General features: G+C 35.6%; 1 protein-coding gene across 1 annotated transcript in view; it reads right to left on the bottom strand.

Moving 5' to 3' along the window:
- LOC128648518 (complement component C6-like) overlaps positions 1 to 24,519 on the bottom strand; it is a 195,259-nt gene extending 170,740 nt beyond the window's left edge. Inside the window, 4 exon segments of the mRNA XM_053701238.1 lie at positions 11,685 to 11,829; positions 16,191 to 16,347; positions 21,110 to 21,267; positions 24,435 to 24,519. Coding sequence (XP_053557213.1) covers positions 11,685 to 11,829; positions 16,191 to 16,347; positions 21,110 to 21,255 — 448 coding nt within the window. The 5' untranslated portion in view covers positions 21,256 to 21,267; positions 24,435 to 24,519.
- Positions 24,520 to 25,966: the final 1,447 nt, after the last annotated feature.

A 25,966-nucleotide genomic window follows, 5' to 3' on the forward strand; every position in this document is an offset into this window, starting at 1 on the left:
ATGAGCTAGGCTTTTGTTTTGTAGTAAAGTTTGTTAAAAAATCACCTGTGAATCGCATTTTCTTTGTTTATGCAACCTCAAATCTACAATTGTTAATTATAATATACACACATTTTTATATATATACATACACACACACACATATATATATATTACTGTCTTCATACAGGAAGTACAGATATACATCTGTTTCTCTACTAATGTGAAAGTTCAGAGACAATTTTTTTTTTTTTTTTTACAGATAATCATTTTTTTTATATAAAGTCCCAGGCATTTCTATATGTACATTTATATGTGGATTTAAATAGATAATAAAAGTTTATTTTATTTAATCATGCATTATTTATGTCTTGCTTATAGGTTATAAAGGGCATTTTATAAATGGGTCTATATAAGGGTATGAACTGATTTTATTTTATTTTTTGGCTATGAATATATATAAAACTGAATTTTAAAACTGAATTTTAGACTGTGTGACAACTATTTGGAAATTCTAGGTGCATCTAATAAGTTATATTTAGTATTATGTTTAACATCACTGGTTTAAAAAAGATTCACATTTTCTCTTGGTCTCAGGACCCTTAAAGGGATATGTAACCCTATTATCAAATTTTTTTATTGTTCTCTTCGTATCTTTGTTTGAAAAGCAAGAATTTAAGTTTAGGAGGCAGCCCATTTTTGGTTTAGCACCTGGGTAGTGCTTGCTGATTGGTGGCTAAATGTAGCTGCCAATCAGCAAACGCTACCCAGAAAATGGGCCTGCTCCTAAGCTTACATTCCTGCTTTTTCAAATACAGATCCCAAGAGAATGAAGAAAAGTGATAATAGGAGTAAATTAGACTATTGCTTAAAATTGCATGCTCTATCTGAATCATGAAATAAAAAATGTGTGCTTCATATCCCTTTAACAGGCCATATACTTATTATGGGGTCAATTTATTATAGTGCGAGCGGACATGATACTATGTAGTGTATCATGTCTGCAGCACATCAATGCTGTCGGCATTTATCATTGCACCAGCAGTTCTTGTGAACTGCTAGTGCAATATCGCCCCCTGCAGATTCGCGGCCAATTGACCGCTAGCAGGGGTGTCAATCAACCCGATTGTATTAGATCGGGTTGATTTCTGTCCACCGCCTCAGAGCAGGTAGACAGATTATGGAGCAGCGTTCTTTATATCGCTGCTTCATAACATACGGAGCTTGATAAATTGACCCCTATATCTTAACTAGAACACAGGGAAATAATCATGTGTTGGGTGAGCTGATTATTTCACCTGTGCTCTGGTTTAGATATAATGAATATCTGGTCTGTTAAGGGTCCTGACTACTACTGGGTTTGGGTCAGACAACATGGACGCATGGTTGTTCTGCTTTGTCTATGTGTTCTGTTTACAGAGACTAAAAACTTGGTGGTTGCACGTATATGCCTCTTGTCATTGGCTCACTTAATATGTTCAGTTAGCACCTAGTTGTGCATTGTTGCATATCCTTCAACAAAGGATAACAAGACACTGAAGAAAATGTATTAATAGTAAGGAATCGGACCTGCAACCTGTAAATTTATGCTGCCTCTGTTGGGTTCATATATGTGCTTCTTGGGCGTATCATACCCAATGCATAACAAGCCTCTGACCTCACCACACATCACTGCGAGGCAGAGAGAGAGAGACTGAAGAGAATAAGTGGAAGTTGGGAATAAGGTAGAGTTAAGAGAGAATGGAGAGAAAAAAAGAGTAGTGATATGAGAGAGGGGAAAGAATAAGTGTAAAGAGAAGATATGGTCTGAGAGAGAAGGGAGAGGGTAAAAAGAGAGATTGAAGAGAGAAGGGAGTCGAAAAAGACAGTTAAAGTGAAGGCCCATTTTGATGAATTAGTGCCCGGTTTTTAATAAACCTATTAAAAACATGGTCACTTTAATTCATCAAAATTGACATTTCACTGTTTTCTTCAAAAACTTACCTTTAAATACTGACAGTCGCTCCAGCACTTCCTCCGCCCGTTGCAAGCTGCCTTCACGGGTCCAAAATGACAAATCCGGCTTCCTCCAATCACATTGTTGCATCAGACCAAGATTCCCCCGGGGGCATGTTGTGATTGGAGGAAGCCTGATTCGTAATTTCTGTCGTGTGCAGAGGCTTCCGACGGCCGGGGTAAGGTTTTGAAGAAAACAGTGAAATGTCAATTTTGATGAATTAAAGTGTCCTTGTTTTTAATAGGATTATTAAAAACCGGGCACTAATTCATCAAAATGGACCTTCACTTTAAGAGCGAGAAGGGAGAGTTGATAATTATTATTAAAAAATATCTCCAGGTCTGCCATGACATTCCATAACTGTCAGCACTCTCTATGAAACAATTCGAAGGAAAAATAATACACTTATAGCACTCTGTGGTCACAGTAAATAGATATGTGGTCAGAATAACTCATCACTAATTAACCATCAAAGATTAACCAAAAAAATGGGAGTAGCAAAAATATTAAAACATAACATTTATTGGGGTATATTAAAATAGGAAAAATAATTAAAAACACAATTAGGTACCTAACGTAGTATATTATCTAAATCAGTTGCAGGGTAATCTGAGGGTACATCAAAGTATCATCCAGTTTGTGTGTTACAAGATATCTCTTAATGGTACTATCAGTTCATTAGTATCAAATGTGAAGTTATAATATTTAGACTGAGACAATTGTCAGTCTCTTATATTAAGGTCTATTGGTGTGTGTAATACACTGTAAACAATACTCGTATTAACTAACGAGTATATAATAGATACTGCTAGTAAATATATATTATAGGTGGTGCTCATATCAAATACCGAGTTGCAATTAACTGTAGATAATAATTATGAATTATTAATAGTACAAATTATATTATATTAGTTGCCAATACTTCTGCTATGGTTACATTATATATCTGCCTCTGTATCAATATTCAGGCATGTAACTATAAATTAGATTAAAAGTGCCTGGTATCACTCTGCCAGGAGCAGATTATACTGTGAATTAGTTGTTCCGCTGGAATTATGTTAACAGTATTAGAGTCTAGACTACTCGAGTACGAGTGACTATTGAGTCATACATAGGTTGCCATTGCTTGTACCCTTGGTTACCAGGGCTTATACTTAGATTCCATAGTATACTTAAATCTCTTCCAATATTATGTCGTGTAACAGAGCGGTAAATAGGAATGCTTAATAACACTCATTCAAGAGCGGAATTGTAAGATAAACTCTCTGTTCAGCTAAGTATGTTTGAATAATATAAGATCTTGGCTGGTAAGGTGCTAATAATGGCTAATCCATGCGTAGGTTGATTCAGCAATCGTGCTGGTAATATTATAAAGTACTGATATTGTATTGGCTAGTGACTGTCAGTCCATGCAGAAATTGCCGTTACTTCTACCATTGATTATCAATGCTTATCCTTAAATTACGTAGTACAATCACAACTATTTCCATGACATAGCATATGACAGAACGTTGGATGGAATATTTATTACCACTCATCCAGGGATTGAATTATGTTGTGAACTATCTGTTCAGCTAAATATGTTGTGAATAATATAAAGTCTTAGCTAGTCAGGTGTTAATGATTACTGATCTGTACGTAAATTTTCCAGCGTTCCTATTGGTAGTATATTAAAGTGCTGTGTTTGCGTTTAATGACATATCATACAATACACCTCAAGATATTGTGTCATTCAGTGCAGATGTACAAATTAAATATATGGTGTCTAAGTTTAAATTGATACAGAGTCAACAGTTAATGATGTATAAACAAAGCGGTACAGGTTGCTCACTATTCCTTGCAAACCAACAGAAAGTATTGCTACTGGTGATATATTAAGGTACTGATGTTATCTGTAAACAACGTAGCTATGTTAAATAAACTACCAAACAGTATACCTCCAGTTATTATATCGTTAAATACAAGTGTGCAGGTAAAGTATATAACGTTTTGGATTTAAATCAATATCAAGAGCCCGTAATTTGAAAGATCTCATTAGTCCAAGTCACCGTCACCTAGAGGGATCCAAAACATTAGGAGACTACCAACATGGCTCATTCAAGTGGGGCACTTGTAGCACTTGCAGCTTTATGCTCAAAAAACAAGAAATCTTTGATCGCTTCCACAAAATTCACAAGATAAATTCCCACATTAACTGTCATACAGAGGGTGTCGTATATGCTCTACAATGTAATTGTGAAAAGGTCTATGTGGGTATGACGACAAGAAAAATAAGGACAAGACTTCAAGAACATCTGAGGAACATTAAAAATGCTGCTAAAGATCTGCAAGCAGGCAACATTTTAACATCAGTAGCCCGTCATTTTTAAAACAAGCACAACTCCAAGCAATCGGAGCTCAAATACTACGGAATTCAAAAAGTCAAACTGGGAATACGTGGCGGTAATCTAGAAAAGACTTTGTTAAAAGCTGAGAGTAAATGGATATTTTTACTGAATACGGTCAAACCCTTTGGATTAAATTAACAAAATAGTTTTGTTCCATTTCTCTAATTGTTCATAAAAATGTCCACTATCCAGATTTCCAGATGTAGGAGAGAGGACAATTTTTTCCAAATGAGTATGAATATACAATAATTTCAATAATTATTATTAATAGCTGCACTTAACTAAATTAATCAGATATGATAATTTATTAATATCACCAACAAACATGCACTATCAGTTTTATATAAAACTGTCATTCAAATAATCACTGTAGGGAATTGGCATTTAATCTCACTCACTGCACTTCACTCAAATTTCATGACAGTACACCACCCAGCACTTTGCACCACTTATTCTCATTTATTTAGTAACACCATGGATTATTTTGTATTAAGCTTATCTATTATTATTTTTTATTTAATAATAAAAACCTTTTTCATTCTACAAGACCCTAATGTAGTATTAAGTTTTACTTATTTCACACAGACGAACACTGATAGGTAATTATGGCACTTTTAAGTAACATTTTAACTTGGACACTTCCAGTTAGCATTTCTCACTTAAGTCACATTGGATCAATGTAGTATAAACACATTGGAATGATATCTTATTTAATATATCGTCATTGCGTTTAAAATTTAAAAAAAAATGTTTTTAAAAAAATTAAATTGATATTCTTTATTTACATCTAAAAGTGTTGCTATTACTGCTCCATGTATAGAATTAATATATGATCTTGTCAGGTACGAATACAATAAACACCAACCATAATTATATTCAGTTTTGTTAATATCCTTTATATCTGAATGAATTCTTATCCACATAAGTCAGCCATTTTTGCTATAGGGAAGACAAATTAATTTAGGTATCCCTGACTACTTTTAAAACTTTTAAGTGACCATGTAGGATAAAGAATGTGTTATTAGATAAATTATTTGCAACAGCAGGCACCTTTATATATGTAATTGACACTACTCTTTGGTCCAGTCTTATCTATATGCGGATGAATTAGAAGATGTCACGATCTAGAAACAGATGGAAGTAACATCACAGAGATAAGATAGCTTTTTGTGAACAAGGACATTTATTCCTCATATTAAGATTCAGTTACAGACGTATGTAACATCTCTGAGTTAGAACAGCTTTTTGTAGATAGGGACACATATACTTTCTAGTACGGGCAGCATGAAACTTACACTAATTTCATATTAAAAGCTGCTAATAACGTCTATGGGGTTTTTTCACCGTTTATATTTAATCAAATGTTAACCTACTCTCTTCCAGGTAACTAACAGTTAACACTCTCTTAAGAGCTGTCCTGCCTTCTGAAGACTAATAATGAACAAATCAGAGTCTGATTGGCTACTGATTCTTGACACGCCTATTGGGGGCGTAATACAAACTGCCTTAAATAGCCGACTACAGTGCGGCGCGTTTACCTTTTGAAAAAGCCATTTAGGGACGTTAGGGCAATGGTGAGGAGTCCTAGGAGCTCCTGTGTTTTTAGCTAGCCTTAGGCTACCACAAACTTTACTGTAGTGTAATGCTATTATTTGGGTAAACGATATTCACAAAGTACAACTAGACAATCAATGTGGTCCATACCTTATATTATTTGTTTATCCTTGACTTCGTTTGCAAATTGTAGTGTGTTACCGGTACCGATTTTGCTTACACACTATTAATTTATTACTTGATATCGATTTAAATCCAAAACGTTATATACTTTACCTGCACACTTGTATTTAACGATATAATAACTGGAGGTATACTGTTTGGTAGTTTATTTAACAAAACTACGTTGTTTACAGATAACATCAGTACCTTAATATATCACCAGTAGCAATACTTTCTGTTGGTTTGCAAGGAATAGCGAGCAACCTGTACCGCTTTGTTTATACATCATTCCCTGTTGACTCTGTATTAGGGTTGGGTGATATGGGCAAAAAAAATCCCGATTTTTTTTTTTAAAAAGCTGCAATTGCGATTTAATCGCGATTTTCTTATAAATGACTATAACACCTTCATTTTGCATTATAAAGTTTATTTAACACTACAGAATCTTAATGTACATGTTTCTCAATGTCCAATATACTCTTGGAGCATAAAAATACAAACCACAAAATAGTTAAAATAAAATTTGCTGCCTGTGATGTGATTAAATAGTAGCCACTAGCCAGTTATTAGGTCTTATGACACACAACATTGTCATGTTTTCTTGGACAGTCATTCTAACAGTGGACAGTGGTATGATTAACAAATGAAGCAGTATAAGCCACATACACACACACACACAATTATATATATATATATATATATATATATATATATATACATACACACATACATACACACACACACACACATATATAATATACAATCACATACACAGTTGCACACAGATATATATATATATATATATATATATATATATATATATATAAAAACATTGTAGATGCAGTTAAGTTAACCCAGTAGCAGAGGGGACTGCAGTTTTGGCCATTTTGGGAGCCGTGGGGTTAACTGCATCTGCTATGTATTTGAGTCATTTCTCAGAGGAGCAGGAGATTGTGTGATGGGTTCCATAATGTTTACATACCCTAAGTTTCAGAATGCAGACGTCCCTAGGGGGAAATATAAGTAAGTGAGTTTTCTCTCCTGTTCATTCCTGCATGTGCTCTGCTTTTAGACTTCTAGATTGATCTACTGCTTATGAAAACAGAAAGTGAAAGTAAAAACAGCCATTTTACAAATGTGTGCTAAAAGCAACCACTAGATGGAGCTGGTTTGCAAGAAATCACAAACAAATCAATATTACAGCCACTTCTGAGGATTTTTTTATTTAGCAAAAATCGCGAACTCTCGCGGTTTTAAAATCGCATATGCGATTAATCGTGCAGCCCTACTCTGTATCAATTTAAACTTAGACACCATATATTTAATTTGTACATCTGCACTGAATGACACAATATCTTGAGGTGTATTGTATGATATGTCATTAAACGCAAACACAGCACTTTAATATACTACCAACAGGAACGCTGGAAAATTTACGTACAGATCAGTAATCATTAACACCTGACTAGCTAAGACTTTATATTATTCACAACATATTTAGCTGAACAGATAGTTCACAACATAATTCAATCCCTGGATGAGTGGTAATAAATATTCCATCCAACGTTCTGTCATATGCTATGTCATTAAAATAGTTGTGATTGTACTACGTAATTTAAGGATAAGCATTGATAATCAATGGTAGAAGTAACGGCAATTTCTGCATGGACTGACAGTCACTAGCCAATACAATATCAGTACTTTATAATATTACCAGCACGATTGCTGAATCAACCTACGCATGGATTAGCCATTATTAGCACCTTACCAGTGGAAAACACATGAGGTAACCTGCTGTAAGGAAAACAAATTCCGCCACAAATGTTGCAAGTAAAAGCCGACTTTATTTAAAGTCTCAAGTTGAAAATAGGTACATGTAAGTTCGGGAGAGAGCAGATAGAATAAGAACGTCCTACGCCTTTCCTGCCCGTAGGCACTTCGTCAGGGACTAAACAAGGTAAGACAAATGGTTCTTTTAAAAAGGTAGTACTTCCTGTTACGTATGTGCACCTGAAGCTCGGCACACCTGTTTTTACTCTCTTGCGCGTATAGTCAATACTGGAAATCGGATTCCACTCAACCTACACATGCTTGTACTTAAAAAAGCACATATGTAAGATCACAGTATATATATCTTGTATCACAGAGTACTTGTGTGTAGCAAGCGGCTGAGTGGAATGAGACTCGAATTGAACTACTCGCTTATACCTGCATAACCAAAAATCATATATATATATATATATATATGACAAACTAATTACACAAATAATGTAAAAACATCCGAACAAGTTTAGAACCATTTATAATAAAAATAAATATATAATACATCTCCTAAAATCCTGTGATCTCATTAATGACTATAAATACATTCAATTATTTAGTCAGACTATGAGGGTCAAAAACACAATCCTGATAAGAATGCACCAAAAGTGAGAGAGAATACTTTGTAAATAAGCATTTGTTGACACTTTTATTTCTCGTCTTCAATTACCATTGCATTCACGGAGTTGGAGCAGTGCTGCGCAGCGGCCAGCCTGAATCACATATTACAATATATTAAAGTTCAAAAAAAGTATTTATATAGATCAGTATCAAACTTGTATATATCCCTACTCCAACCTAACTGCGCCCCATTGCTCCACACTCCGGATGCTTGCAACAATTAGCACCTTACCAGCCAAGATCTTATATTATTCAAACATACTTAGCTGAACAGAGAGTTTATCTTACAATTCCGCTCTTGAATGAGTGTTATTAAGCATTCCTATTTACCGCTCTGTTACATGACATAATATTGGAAGAGATTTAAGTATACTATGGAATCTAAGTATAAGCCCTGGTAACCAAGGGTACAAGCAATGGCAACCTATGTATGACTCAATAGTCACTAGCACTCGAGTAGTCTAGACTCTAATACTGTTAACATAATTCCAGCGGAACAACTAATTCACAGTATAATCTGCTCCTGGCAGAGTGATACCAGGCACTTTTAATCTAATTTATAGTTACATGCCTGAATATTGATACAGAGGCAGATATATAATGTAACCATAGCAGAAGTATTGGCAACTAATATAATATAATTTGTACTATTAATAATTCATAATTATTATCTACAGTTAATTGCAACTCGGTATTTGATATGAGCACCACCTATAATATATATTTACTAGCAGTATCTATTATATACTCGTTAGTTAATACGAGTATTGTTTACAGTGTATTACACACACCAATAGACCTTAATATAAGAGACTGACAATTGTCTCAGTCTAAATATTATAACTTCACATTTGATACTAATGAACTGATAGTACCATTAAAAGATACCTTGTAACACACAAACTGGATGATACTTTGATGTACCCTCAGATTACCCTGCAACTGATTTAGATAATACACTACGTTAGGTACCTAAGTGTGTTTTTAATTATTTTTCCTATTTTAATATACCCCAATAAATGTTATGTTTTAATATTTTTGCTACTCCCATTTTTTGTGTTAATCTTTAATGGTTAATTAGTGACGAGTTATTCTGACCACATATCTATTTACTGTGACCACAGAGTGCTATAAGTGTATTCTTTTTCCTTCAAATTGTTTCAATTAAATTAAAACACAGCGCCTACTCCTTGCCGAATTCAGAGGCTATATCATGGATACAAGGTCCAGTTAATCACAGGAGTGCCATTGGTATCTTTTCTATTGTAAAACTCTCTATGTTCAGCAACTTCCTTTTTCTATCCAGCAGTTGTCTTCTCCAGAACCTCTAGTTGATGTTTCTTACTGCTATAATTATTTTTCTTAATTTATTACTGTATGTAGCATTATTTAATTTGTTATGGTATAAAATAAAAACAATATTACAAAATGTTTCACAATGGCTAAACATATGCAAAGAGGGAGTGAAGTAATGGGTGAATGGGTGTGGTGTGGGTGGGATTGGAAGTGATGAGTAACATTTTGTCCTATCTAGTAGATTAGGACTTGATCTTTTGAGCCCTGTATATATATATATATATATATATATATATATATATATATATATATATATATATATATATATATATATACTGTATATATATATATATATATATATATATATATATACATGTATTATATTGTATATACACACACACACATATATATATATTAATTATATATATATTTACACACACACACATACAGTATATATAAATATATATATACAGTATATATATACATGCCAACACACTGAATGTAGCGTCGTGCTCTGTCTTACCAAAGTCAGCTGGTTTGTCAGCACACAGGAGCGTGGGGATGTTGTCACTCGCCGATCGTTGGAGTGCACACAGACTACGCCATCGTCCACAGCGTTAGAAGGGAATAGATGCACAGAAAAGATGTCCAGGCACTCCAATGTATAAAACATCCAAAAGTTTATTAGTAGAAAGTTTTAAAAACAGGAGGTAAGTGTCTACAGCAATGGACACTTGACTAACAGATATATACAAAAAGCTGCAGAGAAGGTCAGCTGGGTTCCCATGCGGCAGACATGTTTCGTGCCTGTATGCACTTGTTCACTTTCGTGCATACAGGCACAAAACATGTCTACCCCATGGGAACCCAGCAGACCTTCTCTGCAGCTTTTTGTATATATCTGTTAGTCAAGTGTCTTATGCTGTTGACACTTACCTCCTGTTTTTACAACTTTCTACTAATAAACTTTTGGACGTTTTATACATTGGAGTGCCTGGACATCTTTTCTGTGCATCTATATATATACACACACACATATATACATATACTGGTTATGCCAGTGAACAAGGGCTAAGACGTGGCCCGAAACATGTTTGGCGTTTTGTTCTAAACCTCGTTGCAGGCCTGCAATGGATTATGTATTTTTGCATGTTTTTGCATGCTAATTACATGGCTTTTAAACTTTTGTCCAATAAAGTTTTGTTTTTTAAGAAAAATATATTTTTTGTCCTTTTCTGGAGCTGCGGGATTACAGAGTGTGTTTGCTATATATATATATACTGTATATATACACACACACACACACACATATATATATACATATATATATACATATATATATAAATATATATATATATATATATATATATATATATATATACACACACACACACATATATTGAATCTAAGGAAGGAAGAAGAAGGAAGAACAAACTATAAAGTAATATAACAAATAGATTAAATAAAAACATTGTAAAAATAATACAAGCACACTCAAAACATAAAGGGACGTGAAACCCAAAACTTTTTTTCCATAATGCAATTAGAGCATACACGTTTGGAAAATAAAATCAATTTACTTCTGTTATCAAATTTAGTTTGTTCTTTTGCTATCCTTTGTTAAAAAGCAGGAAGGTAGGCTCAGTTTTTGTTGCCATGTAATGCTCGAGATTTGCACACTTCTTACTTACATACACTTTTCAATAAAGAATACCATGAGAATGAAGAAAATGTGCTAACTTTTAAATTTTTTAACAAATTTATGCTTTTTCTGAAACACTAAATAAAAATTGTAGGTTTTGTGTTTAACGTATCATCAAACCTTTCTTCTATGGTGATACTATAGATTAAAAAGCAGATACAATTACCTGAGTCACACTTAAATTTTTCAGCGCAATCTTCTTGCTCAATATTACAAATCTTTGCAGGAACACATATCCTGGAATCAACCAATGATTCTACACATTCCTCACCCCCATATTGAGAAGGGCGAACCATTTCTCGAACACGGAACTGAAAAATATGAAAATGAATTAGAATTAAATTGTACAACGTAGAATGTTTCAGTGTCAGAATTCTGGATCCTGCAGTATGAACAACTTCCCTTAGAGATAAATTATGGAAAAGAGGGCAAAATAAATAATAATCTACATTGCAATGTAGGTAGGGCAGACATGGATCTAACAAAGGCCCCGGCCCCCAAATGTTCTTATTTTGTTTCCACCTTAGGACCTGCTCCAAGCCAGTTTTAAATTAACACAAAATCCCATTTACCTGGTTTATAAGACCAAACTATTACACAAACTTGATTTAACCCCATAAATGTTATATACCTTAAGACAAACAAACATTTAGAATAAATATTCATTCATAGAAATATCTGTGCATGAATCCACTTTAAGAATAGTTATTCTTTAAAGGGACGTAAAACTCCAAATTTTTCTTTCATGATTGCTCATACAATTGTAAAAAACTTTCCAATTTACTTCTATTATCACATTTTTTTTGTTTTGTTGTTATCCTTTGTTGAAAATAGGGATTTAAGCCCAGGAGTGTACATGTGTTTAAAGCAGTTTTGCAACAATGTAATATTTTAACAAAAGCACTAGATGGCAGCAAATTGTCCTGTCATGTAGTGTTTCAGGCATGTCCACACAACCTATCTAGATAGCTCTTCAAAAATAATTTAACAAATTTGATTATAGAAGTAAACTGGAAACTTTTTTTTTTAAAATTGTACTCTCTATCTGAATCAAGAAATAAAAAAATAAATGTGTTTCTTGTCCCTTTAAGTTTTCACTGAAAAATGATTTTATGTTTATTTGTGATATAGTATTTTCTCCCATTAGCGATAGATATATAGTAGGGTCAGCCTTGCGAATTCTACTTCTTACATTACATGAAAAGGGGTAAAATAAATAATGAAAATAAAATGCAAAGTTGTTGTATTACTCATAACTAAACATTCTATATTAAAATCTCAAAGTGTTAACTGTTCCTTTAATTAAGTGGCCCATGTCTCCTGAGCGCATAGATACTAAACATGCATATGTTTTTTTCTTAAAAGACCATTATAGTGTTAAATTTACGTGATCCATCCATTAGATCATGCCAGCTTAACACTAGTGACGCTTAATGCTATGTATTTAACCCCCGCAAAGGTGTTAAACACATACGTAAAGACCCAGCAGTGCTCTGCGGGTCCCAAGCGTAAATAGCTGCTTAACCAATCAGCAGTTCTAGTGGAAAGAAATAAATTGTGTATGGTGCATTAGCTTTTGTGCAACCAAGCACGAAGGATAACGCACAATGTGGTATTACAAGTGGATAGTTACAAAGTTTAACCAGAGCATCTTCATAAGGCTGGAACTATTTTAGCAAACCCTGTAATTTTAATGGACAACACAGAGAGCCTATCAGTCTCCTCATGGTGCTTGCAGTGAGTTGAGTGTTGCACTGGACCACAATGACCCATACAGATGTATACGTTAGCTCTTTTTTATGAGCTGCATTAATCATTATTAATAATATAGCACAGAACAAGATAAAGAGCTTCCTTCCTAGACCATCTCCTTGTCTCACCATTGTTGTCCCCTATAGAAGACTATTGTATGAGAGATTAAGCACACTGTAGATTATTGCTCGAGTATTACATTTTTTTTTTTTTTTTGGACAAGTAATGTGAATGCAAAAATATAAGCACTATTGTTTGTGCTTAAAGGGACAGTCAGCTAAAAAAATGTATTGTTTAACCCTTTGTGTGCTAAGCACTTTCCCACCTGGGTGCTAAGGTGATTGAAGTTTTTTTTTTTTTTTTTTTTTTTACTTTTATATTATTTTTTCAGACCCCCATTACACAATTGGAAAGGTTAGATGATTATCTTTCCAATGGTGGGTCTTGGGGGTCTGTAGCTGCTTAGATGCCTGAGATACAGGCGTCTAAGCAGCATGCCCCCTTTCCCTATACTTTGTATTGTCAATTGTTAATAAAGTTGCGCGGTGATGTCATCACATCATTGTGCGTGACATCACTGCCCAAAACGTGAAGCCCCGGCGATGCCTGTCACTATTCAGGCACGATCGCTGGGGTAGGCACAGGTGGGAGCCCTCAGATCTCCCTCAATGTGGGAGAGTGCTAGCGACAGCTCTGAGCCATTGTTAGCACCAGAGTGGGAAACTCTGTGACGGCTCAGAGCCGTTGTTAGCACTCAAGGGGTTAAAAAGACAGACAATCCCTTTATTAACCATTCCCCAGTTTTGCACAGAAAACATGGTTATATTAATATACTTTTTACCTCTGTGATTACCTTGTATCTAAGCATCTTCTGACAGCCCCTGATCACATGACGTATTTACTATCTATTGACTTGCTTTTAAGCCAATTAGTGCAGTGTCATCCACAACCCATGGGCGTGAGCACAATGTTATCTATATGGCACATGTTAACAAACAATTCCCTGTTGTGAAAAACTAATAAAAATGTATGTGATAAGAGAATGTCTGTAGTGGCTCACAAACAGGCAGAAATTTAGAGGTTTAAAGGTTATAAAGTTTATTAATATAACAATGTTGGTTGTGCAAATCTGGGGATGGGTAGTAAAGGCGTTATCTATCTTTTTAAATAATATTTTTTGTGTTGACTGTCCCTTTAAGGAATGTTGACACACAGTGCTTATATTATGGCTCTAGGCCATAAAATATATTTGTTTAAAGGACCATTATACTTCAACAATGCATAAAATATTTCATTATTGCAAGTGAAACATTAATGCAATATACATTCATTTTTTATTTTGTAGCCTTTTGCTGTAAAATATATCTAAAAAAATACAATTTAAAAAAAAGTATCCAAATTACTTCTATTATCAAATTTGCTTTGTTCTCATGTTATTCTTTGTTGAAAGGATACCTAGGTAGGTAGTATGCACATGCCTGGTGCACTACATGACAGGAAATAGTGCTGCCATCTAGTGCTCCTGTATAACATTGTTGCAAAACTGTTGTCATAGACACATGTACACTACTGAGCTTACAATACTGCTTTTCAACAATGGATAACAAGAGAACAAAGAAAATGTGATAACAGAAGCAAATTGGAAAGTTGTTTACAATTATATGTTCTATCTGAATCATGAAAGAAATAAAATGGCAATTTATGTGAGCTTTTGTTAACATTTCCTTCCCTCCCTCCCTAAGCTTCTATGGTGTCACATGCTTTTAAAGGGTGGATTATCAGTTTTGCATCAACAATCATGATAGGCAAATCATTCTTTGCAATAGTAACCAAGTTGAATCAGTGCTAAACCATCTTAAGGGAATACAAGAGTATAGGCTACCCCAGTCTGCACATATGCAAACAGAGTTTGTGATATATGTGAATATTGGTTTTTGATTGGTTAGCAGGGGTTCTTTTGTTCTGGGGTCAGCTAGGAAATCAGTGAAAAGAATAAACATAAAACAATATACTCATTTGACTAGATAAAGCTGCAGTTTTAATTGCGAAATTATTCGTATATATGAAGGATAATAATCATGTAGTGTATAATTTGTGTTTAGTGGACCTTTAATTTGGTGTATGCTTGTCTGGATGAATAATGGGTTAAGCAAAATGGTGACACAGAAAGTAAGTACATTGTTACATAACATTTTAATACTTGGCATTAAAAACATTGGTAATATTTTTTAGCTATGCGATGTAGTTTTTATAAATTTCAGTTTCAGTACTACCTACAATGTTCCTTTAAGTTAAAGGGACAGTTTACTCAAAAAATGTCTTCAAATTAATTTGTTCCCAATGATCCACTTTACTTGCTGGAGTGTATTACATTGTTTACAAGTATTTCCATTAACCTTATATTGGCATTTGAATTAGTTTATTTAGCCTGCGGTATCCCCACCCATCCTGAAAGCTTTTGGCCACGAGGCCAAGCTGTATTAACACAGCCAGTAGAAGAAATTACACTCCCAGTGGGTTATAGAAGAGATAAGGTAATACAATGTTAATTTTACATTGTTCTCTCCAAGTATTGGTGATTGGTTTATGAACAGATATAAGATAAAGAAGCAGGTATATTTATACAATGTTATAAAGTAATGAGATCTGATTATACCAACAAGCTCAACCCATTTTATTAGGTTGTGGCTTCAAAACAAAAATCAGCTATTTAATATATACAAATAAGCCTTAATAAAGCAAATCTCATACATTTTATACTCTGCAGCTGGTAAAAAAGTAATTAAAAAGACATTAAGGAAAAAAACTATTTTATAGTATACTGTCCCTTTAAAGGGGCAAAATGACTGATTGTAAAATGAAAATAACCAATGTAAATAAAAAATGTGATTATTCATAAACTTCTAATTTAACAACTTACTTGCTTTTTGAGACAGGGATCACAGTGAGACCATGGTCCATAATCACCAAGTAGGCAATTTATTGGGCATAAATTTTCATTGCAGGATCGAGACTCATATGTTGTGCAAACTTGGTTGCATAAATATTTTCTATAGTAATCATCATTAACTACATACCTGAAAAAAAATGTTATTTAAAAGGACACTTAATTAAAAAAAACTTGTAGGATACAGCTAGAACATGCAGTTTTAAGACACTTTCTAATTTACTTCCATTATCAAATTTTGCAAACTCTTTATATCCACATGTTTTTGCTCCTACTGAGTATGTCACAAGTTCACTAGGTATACGTATAAAAGTCTGTGATTGGCTGATGTCTGTCACATGATACAGGGGCCGGAAAATGGGAGATAAAATAAATTTGTCAAAAAAAATCTACTTCTTATTTAAAATTCAGAGTAGGTGTTAAATCATTGTCTTTTTATTGTGCAATTCTACTGCATTGAGTGGGCCTTTAAATGTATATAGTATGGAGTAAAACTTATATATGCATTGTACCCCCTGTGCTGAAGCTGTTTTTAATCTTTTAAACTGTTTGCATTGTAAAATGTCCAGTGTTTTCTTCAGTTACCCACTGACATCATATCTTGTTTTTCTGCAGACCAAAGACTTTTAGAAAACAACTTTAGTTAAAAACCTACCTAATGCAGCAGAAAGTCACCATAAGGATTAGAAATAAAATAAATCAAGAGCATGTGAATATTTTTTTCCTAAATGTTTCAGACTGAAATTTTATGTTTCCACTTTTATTCAGTTCTCAAAATACCAAAATCTAGGATTCTGTACCTTTGGTTTTCCATAAAAACTAGGGGTGAGATTACATATGCGGCACAGGATTCTGTGCAACTGCTGAAACCTGCATCGCCCATAAGTTCACCTCGCACATTGGGTGAATCACATATATGGCGCCGTCAGATCATAAACTGCAGTAAGTCAGATAAACTGGCGATGTTCAGAAATGTGTGCAAATACAGATTTCTGGAGTCACCAGTGAGTTACAGCAGTTTATTAACTGCCGGCGCATAAGTAAAAAACAAAAAAATTTTATATCGCCCATAAAAGTCTAACCCGCCTCCCAAAATGAAACCGACATGTCAAAACCCCTATATCCGTCATCCCCCCATATCGCAACTAATAGTGATTAACCCCTAAACCGCCATACTCCACAATGCAATATACCTAAGTAAACTATTAACCATCCCCCCACAAAGCAATTAACCTAAGTAAACTAATAACCCCTAATTCACCATCTCCCCATAATGCAATAAACCAAAGTAAATTAATAACCCCTAATCCGCCAACCCCCCACAACGCAATAAACGTAATTAAATTAATAATCCCTAATCCGCCAACCCCCCACAATGCAATAAACCTAATAAATGTATCAACCCCTAAACTGCCATCCCCCCACAATGCAATAAACCTAATTAACCCCTAAACCACCATCCCCCCACAACGCAAAGAACTAATCTATTCACTAAACCCCCTAACCTAACACCCCCTAAGTTAACCCTAATTATATAAAATAAAAAATACTAAGTTAAAATTAAAATTTTTAAATAAAAATCTTTAAAAAAAAACAAAAAAAACTAAGATTCAATTAAAATAAAAGTTTAATATAACCAAAAATAAAAGTCTAAAATTACAGAAAAAATAAAAAATGTAAACCTAATCTAATAAAAATAAAAAGCACCCCCAAAATAAAAACTCCCCCTAATCTAACACTAAACTACCAAAAGCCCTTAAAAGGGCCCTAAAGCGATCAGCTCTTTTACCTAAAAAATACAAATGAACCCCTAACAGTAAACCCACAAACCCCCCAAAATAAAAAACCTAACACTAAAAAAACCTAACCTACCCATTGCCCCAAAGGGGCATTTGTATGGGCATTGCCCTTAAAAACAAAACAAAAACCTAACTCTAACCCCGAAATAGGTACTTACCATTCCTGAAGTCCGGCAGTGAAGGTCTTCTTCCAGGTGGGGACATCTTCATCCAGCGTGGGGATCTCTTCTATCTTCATCCAGAGTAAAGGTGGCATGGAGCGGAGGTGGCCGTGGAGCACTAACGACGGCCGCGGAGCTGGACCGGTGTGGAGGATCCTCTTCATGCGATCGTCGCCGCACACTGAAGCTTGAATGCAAGGTACCCGTTTTATATTTTCAAATCAGCCAATAGGATGAGAGCTACTGAAATCCTATTGGCTGATTTGAACAGCCAATAAGCCAAGGGGCTGATTTGCCCATACAAAGGCCCCTTTAGGGGCAATGGGTAGCTAAGGTTTTTTTAGTGTTAGTTTTTTTTTTATTTTGGGGGGTTTGGTGAGTTGGGGGGTTTACTGTTAGGGGTTAATTTGTATTTTTGAGGTAAAAGAGCTGATCACTTTAGGGTGATGCCCTACAAAATGCCCTTTTAAGGGCTATTGGTAGTTTAGTGTTAGATTAGGGGGTGTTTTTTTATTTTGGGGGCTTTTTTATTTTTCTAGGGGCATTAGATTAGGTTTACATTTTTATTTTGATAATTTCGTTTATTTTTTCTCTGTAATTTTAGACTTATTTTTGGTAATATTAGACTTTTTTAATGTTAGGATTTTTCATTTTAATTTTAATTTAGTGTTTTTTTTATTTTATGCAATTAGGGTTAAGTTAGGGGGTGTTAGTTTAGGGGGCTTAGTGATTACATTAGTTCTTTGTGTTGTGGGGGGATGGCGATTTAGGGGTTAATAGTTTAATTAGGTTTATTAAGTTGTGGGGGATGGCATATTAGGGGTTAATTACTTTTTTAGGTACTTTGCGAAGTGGGGGTTGGCGGATTAGGGGTTAATAGATTTTATTAGTTATTGCTGTGGGGGGGATTTCAGTTGACAGGCACATATTGTGCATGTGTTAGGTGTTAGTTAATACTTTCAGGGATTTACGGTGCATACATATTCAGCGCAAGGCTTGCTGCACCTGTCTATGTGTGGCGAAGTTGAAAATGGAGTTAAATTTCTCCATTTTCGCCGCTTAAGTGCTTGCGCTGAATATGTGATACCGATTTGCGATACTGGTTCTGTGTTAGTTTATGGGAGTAAATATACGGAATTTGGCGGCGCTATACAAATAAATGATAATAATAATAATAATAATAATATACGCGCCGCATTTGTATGCTGTGCCGTATATGTGATCGTTCACTTCAACTAAAAACTGACATCGCCGACTTTTGCGGGCCGACGCCGCATATTTAATCTCGCTCTAGTATTTGAAGATTAGAAGATTTTAATTTATTTTTGTCAATTTTCACCAGCACCTATATTATGCAAAAGTAGCTTATGAATAAATTATACATAAAAATATAACGTTTTTAAACAGAAAATTTTTACTGGGTGATTTCCTTTTTTATTATCACTCTGTTTAGACAAAAGCACACATAAAAGAGAGCCATACGCGTAGTATCTTCATAATAAGAAGAAATATAAGTTAAGATATATACAGCTTACATGTGTGAAGCACCTCCCAATGCTAATAACAGGAAACTGGGCTTTATATTAAAATATATTTTATTTTATATAAGATATTTTTTTCAAGCTATTTGCAACTAATGTGTGGACATTTAAATGCCTCACATAATTTCCTTGAGGCTTTCTGGGATGCACAGGCTAAAGAGCTTGTGAGCAATGGGCCTCTCGGCATGTATGGATAGGGGCTGTGAGCGTGGTTGGTTGGTTGGTGTGTGGGCCACTCAGGTGGGAGAAGCTATTGCTGGGACACTAATGCTGGGACACTCAATCAAAATTAAACTTTCATTATTCATATAGAGCATGCCATTTTAAACAACTTTCAAATTTACTTCTATTAACTAAATGTGCACAGTCTTTTTATATTTAAATGTTTTGAGTCACAGCCTCCTACTGAGCATGTGCAAGAATAAGTGTGTATGCATTTGTGAATGGCTGATGGCTGTCACATGGTACGTGTATGCATTTGTGATTGGCTGATGGCTGTCACATGGTACAGGGGGGGAGTGGAAAGACACATAACTTCTAAAATTGTCAGAAAGAAAATCTACTACTCATTTGAAGTTTAGACTAAGTGCTATTGCATTGTCTTGTTATCTTGCATTTGTTGATTATGCAAATCTACTGTGTTGACTGGTCCTTTAAACTGGGACAGCAAGAGGCTGCAGGTGGGAAGTGGGTCAGACCTCCTAACCTGTGACAAACCCACAGCATGCTGGGCAGTTGCAAAGTTTGCAGCTATATGTGTATGAAATGACATAAATTATTTAACACTTCCATGATTGAGTATAGTCAATGCACTCCCTAGTGTCGAATTTGCTGTTCTCTTATTTATTTTGTAACTATGTAGTTAGTGCTCATAGGGACATGAAACCCACACATTACATTCATTATTCCAATAGAGCATACAATTTTAAAAATATTTCCCATTTACTTTATTCCTCAAATTTGCTTTATTCTCATTGTGTCCTTTGTTGCAGAAGCAGCAATGCACTACTTGGAACTAGCTGAAAATATCTGAAAAGAGACGTATATGTGCAGTCACCAATCTAGTTCCCAATAGTGCATTACTACTTCTGAGCCTACGTAGGTATGCTTTTCAGCAAATTATACCAGAAGAACAAAGCAAGTTAAATAAAAGTGAAATAAATACTTTTAAAATTACATGAATCATGAAAGTTTTAATTTTGATTTTACTGTCACTTTAATTAAATGTATTAATGAGAAATATAATAGATAGATGATAGATTGATTGATATATAAATGTATTAATGACAAATATAATAGATAGATGATAGATAGATTGATTGATAGATAAATGTATTATACACACACATAAATTGTGTGGCTATCAACAGAGGCCAGGCAAAATCACTTACCGTGATCGGCTTTGAGTGCCATGGTTGCAGGTTTTAGAGCAGGCAGACCACTGAGCCCATGGATAACGTTCACAAAAACAAGATAATGCAATTCCAAAAACAGAATTTATTAGAATGAGTGAAAAATAAGCACTGTAGTAACCCATTGATGAAGATGTCTATAAAGAGAGAACAAGTAGAATCTATAAATAAAAAGAAGAATCGGCAAGAATATACTTTGTAATTATAATTATGTATCCATCAAAAATCACAGAATACAAAAGATCTGTCTTCAATCTAAGGGCCAGTTTATAAGTGATATTTGTGCTCCACTCAGTAATAGCAACGTACGCTAATGTGCACTGGTATTACAAGTTGTCAGCAATGCGAATGCGAGCTCACGTTTGCATTGCTTGGGAGCCTCATTCTGATGCCTTCAGAGACGGCACAGAACCTAAGTGCAACATAGGGTGTAAGTAGCTCAGCAATGGCAGAAAATATAAATATATATTTTTATAATGTCCCTCAATTGCCCCCAAAATAATGTGTAGTGACTTTACAAAAATAAAAAATATTAGCATCTTTAAAAAGAAAAAAAAAAACTAAGCAGTTTTAAGGGGTTAAAGTTCTTACCTTATGCTATTTTATAGTGCAGATTTACTAAATAAAACTGAATTTGCACCATTAAATAATAGAATTGGTTTGATTAGCATTGCTGGAAAAATGATCTCAATTTTAAAAATGAGGGGAAACAGCAAAATGTGTGAGAATGGAAACAACATTGTAGCAAGGATGACAATCAAAGGGTTTACTGACACTCAGGGTGCCAGGCTTGTAGGAAAGTAAAGATACAGGAAAAAAAATACTGGTGTAACATGTAAGAGCATTATGTAGGAAAGAGAGAGAGACTTCTGTGATACCTGAGAGTGGCGCTGAGAGTGTGTGTGTGAGAGAGAGAATTCTGTGATATCTGAGAGTGGTGCTGAGTGTGTGTGTGAGAGACAATTCTGTGATACCTGAGAGTGGTGCTGAGTGTGTATGTGTTTGAGAGAGAATTCTGTGATACCTGGGAGTGGTGCTGTGAGTGTGTGTGAGAGACAATTCTGTGATACCTGAGAGTGGTGCTGAGAGTGTGTTTGAGAGAGAATTCTGTGATACCTGGGAGTGGTGCTGTGAGTGTGTGTGAGAGACAATTCTGTGATACCTGAGAGTGGTGCTGAGAGTGTGTGTGAGAGACAATTCTGTGATACCTGAGAGTGGTGCTGAGAGTGTGTGTGAGAGACAATTCTGTGATACCTGAGAGTGGTGCTGAGAGTGTGTGTGAGAGAGTGAGATAATTCTATGATACCTGAGAGTGCTGAGAGTGTGTGAGACAGAGAATTCTGTGATACCTGAGAGGAATGCTGAGAGTGTGTGAGAGAGACAATTCTGTGATACCTGAGAGTGGTGCTGAGAGTGTGTGTGAGAGAGTGAGATAATTCTGTGATACCTGAGAGTGCTGAGAGTGTGTGTGAGACAGAGAATTCTGTGATACCTGAGAGGGGTGCTGAATGTGTGTGTGAGAGAGAACTCTGTGATACCTGAGAGTGGTGCTGAGAGTGTGTGTGAGAGAGTGAGATAATTCTGTGATACCTGAGAGTGCTGAGAGTGTGTGTGAGACAGAGAATTCTGTGATACCTGAGAGTGGTGCTGAGTGTGTGTGTGAGAGAGAGAACTCTGATACCTGAGAGTGCTGAGAGTGTGTGTGTGAGAGAGAATTCTGTGATACCTGAGAGTGGTGCTGAGTGTGTGTGTGAGAGAGAATTCTGTGATACCTGAGAGTGCTGAGAGTGTGTGTGAGAGGGAATTCTGTGATACCTGAGAGTGCTGAGAGTGTGTGAGAGAGAGAATTCTGTGATACCTGAGAGTGCTGAGAGTGTGTGTGAGAGAGAATTCTGTGATACCTGAGAGTGCTGAGAGTGTGTGTGAGAGGGAATTCTGTGATACCTGAGAGTGCTGAGAGTGTGTGTGAGAGGGAATTCTGTGATACCTGAGAGTGCTGAGAGTGTGTGTGAGAGGGAATTCTGTGATACCTGAGAGTGCTGAGAGTGTGTGTGAGAGGGAATTCTGTGATACCTGAGAGTGCTGAGAGTGTGTGTGAGAGGGAATTCTGTGATACCTGAGAGTGCTGATGGTGTGTGTGAGAGGGAATTCTGTGATACCTGAGAGTGCTGAGAGTGTGTGTGAGAGAGAATTCTGTGATACCTGAGAGTGCTGAGAGTGTGTGTGAGAGGGAATTCTGTGATACCTGAGAGTGCTGAGAGTGTGTGTGAGAGGGAATTCTGTGATACCTGAGAGTGCTGAGAGTGTGTGTGAGAGAGAATTCTGTGATACCTGAGAGTGCTGAGAGTGTGTGTGAGAGAGAATTCTGTGATACCTGAGAGTGCTGAGAGTGTGTGTGAGAGGGAATTCTGTGATACCTGAGAGTGCTGATGGTGTGTGTGAGAGGGAATTCTGTGATACCTGAGAGTGCTGAGAGTGTGTGTGAGAGAGAACTCTGTGATACCTGAGAGGGGTGAAGGGAGTGAAAAGGGGATATAATTATGAGATAAATTAAGAGAGATCCATAGAGTTAAAAAGAGATCTATAGAGTGAAAGGGAGGTGAAACCCCACATTTTTCTTTCACGATTCATACAAGAACAAATAATTTTAAACAACTTTCCAATTTACTTCTATTTGCTTCTTTCACTTGGTATCTTGTGTTAAAGGAGCAGTTGTGCACTACTGGGAGCTAGCTGGACACATCAGGTAAGCCAACCACAATAGTAATTTATGTGCACCCATTTTTCAGTGGTTTCACTACTCCTGAGCCTACCTGGGTACTTTTTGAAAGGATAGCAAGAGAACAAAGCAAATGAGATCATAGTAGTAAATTGGTAAGTTGTTTAAAGTTTGCATATTCTGCCTGAATCATGAAAGACCAATGTAGAGTTTAATATCCCTTTAAAAAAAGAGAAAACAGTACACAGTGATACAAAAGTATTAAAAGAAGAACATAAGGAAAGAGGGGCTAGGTGGTTTCCTGTAAAAAGAAAAGGTGTTTTTAATAGACATTTAAATGAAAATCTGCTATATTCTAATAAACTCTGATAACTCTTTAAATACTCTAGAATGACATCAGATGTGCAGTTAGAGAGGAATATGCACACCGAGAGAGAGAGAAAATACACAGAGGAGAAAATAAAGATGAATATAAAGACAAAGAGGGCAATGCAACTTAACAACATGTTGCTATAATAGGTTCTTTTGTTTCATTAAAAGTCTGAAAATACACTCAACATTTGCTATAGACAAAATCTTTCTCACCTTCTTGCACGCTCAGGAGTAGCTGTCTGCTTCACTGTCCAACTTTATTGACCCTAAAAGTCCAGGGTTCCTGTTTGCATTGGTTTCATTTTACACTATTTGCCTTCCCTTAATTTTGTGTAAATACAAAGTGTAAACAATGCAATTCTTTAGAAATAATTGTTTAATAAAAGGGCTAAATCATTTACATTTAACAAAGTAATACACTGTAACTGACTGCTTTTTTGGTTGGTTTTAAAAAAAGAAAAATAGATTGTGACAGTGAGAAGTTTATTAGCTTTATTTTTTTTTAGTAAAAGATCTTTAATCTTTTTTATGTCCCTTTGGTTATTGCAGCTGTGAACAAATTAATCAGTGTGCCCCCCAGCTGTGATCATCCCCCCAGGACAGTTTTACCAGGCCCAGGACTTGCCCTGATACCACTTATGATAAGGTGACCAGATTTTTAAAATTAAATCCGGGGACATTTTTTGTTTTAAACCCCTTACAGTAAATTATATTTTGCCCCTAATCATCACTTGCAAAACTAACCGGCCATGTCAAATCCTGCTTATGTGTTTAATCCCTGCTTTGTTCCCCTCAAAAAAAAAAAAAAAAAAGCCTAGTAAAATTTCCCACATTGCTTCCCTATATTCTATCACCAGTCCAAGCAGCGTGATCCATTAATCGAGGTTGAGGATTCCCAGCCTGTATAAGACCAGCTCAAACACCTACATAAAAAAAGTTATTTCTTGATAATCTTATTCTTTGATATAAAACTAGAATTCCTATATAACATACCACTACAAGCAATGCAGTACCCTTTCGGTTTTTAACACACACGCATTACTCAATGCCAAAGATACACATCTCTTTTACACGCTTTAGTAATAATGCCTCACAATAGGCCACTAGTAAAATCAATCATTAGAAGATACCCCTACTTTGTAGTTTTTGACCAATCAAAATCTTAGGAAGGTGACATACTTCTAAACATTACAATTTAACATACTAGACCTACCTAACAAGGGCTCAGCCTCTCGATTCCATTGCGCCTGCACATATATAACATACTTCCACTATTGACTAAACACTAACAACCAATGATAACTTATCTTGCACCTTTAAGCCCTTGCAAAGCGGGGCTAGCAATCACATGCAGCACCTCACAATCTATATAGAGAGGGGTCCAAAGCTTTTAGCTTCAGTTGCGCTGTGAGCGCCAGCGGTGTAGTATCCAGGGGAAGCGGAACCGCTGCTGTAGCTCTATAAAACTAATCAGTGTCTAAAACAGATAAATCTATCAACTTCCCAAGAACACATCTAACATGCACGGGGCTCCAACCATCTTTCCGGGGACATTTCCGGGAACATAATTTGTCCGGGGACAGTCTCCTCAATACGAGGACTGTCCCCTAAAATCGGGGACATCTGGTTACCCTAACTTATGACACACACTGAGCCCCCACACAGCTCACCCCAAGTCATGACTCCCCTGACCCCATTCCTCCCACTAGTGGGCATCTGGGAGGTATGCATGTGCTCCCCCTTTT

Source organism: Bombina bombina, chromosome 2 (genome assembly GCF_027579735.1).
Source record: "Bombina bombina isolate aBomBom1 chromosome 2, aBomBom1.pri, whole genome shotgun sequence".
Lineage (NCBI taxonomy): Eukaryota > Metazoa > Chordata > Amphibia > Anura > Bombinatoridae > Bombina > Bombina bombina.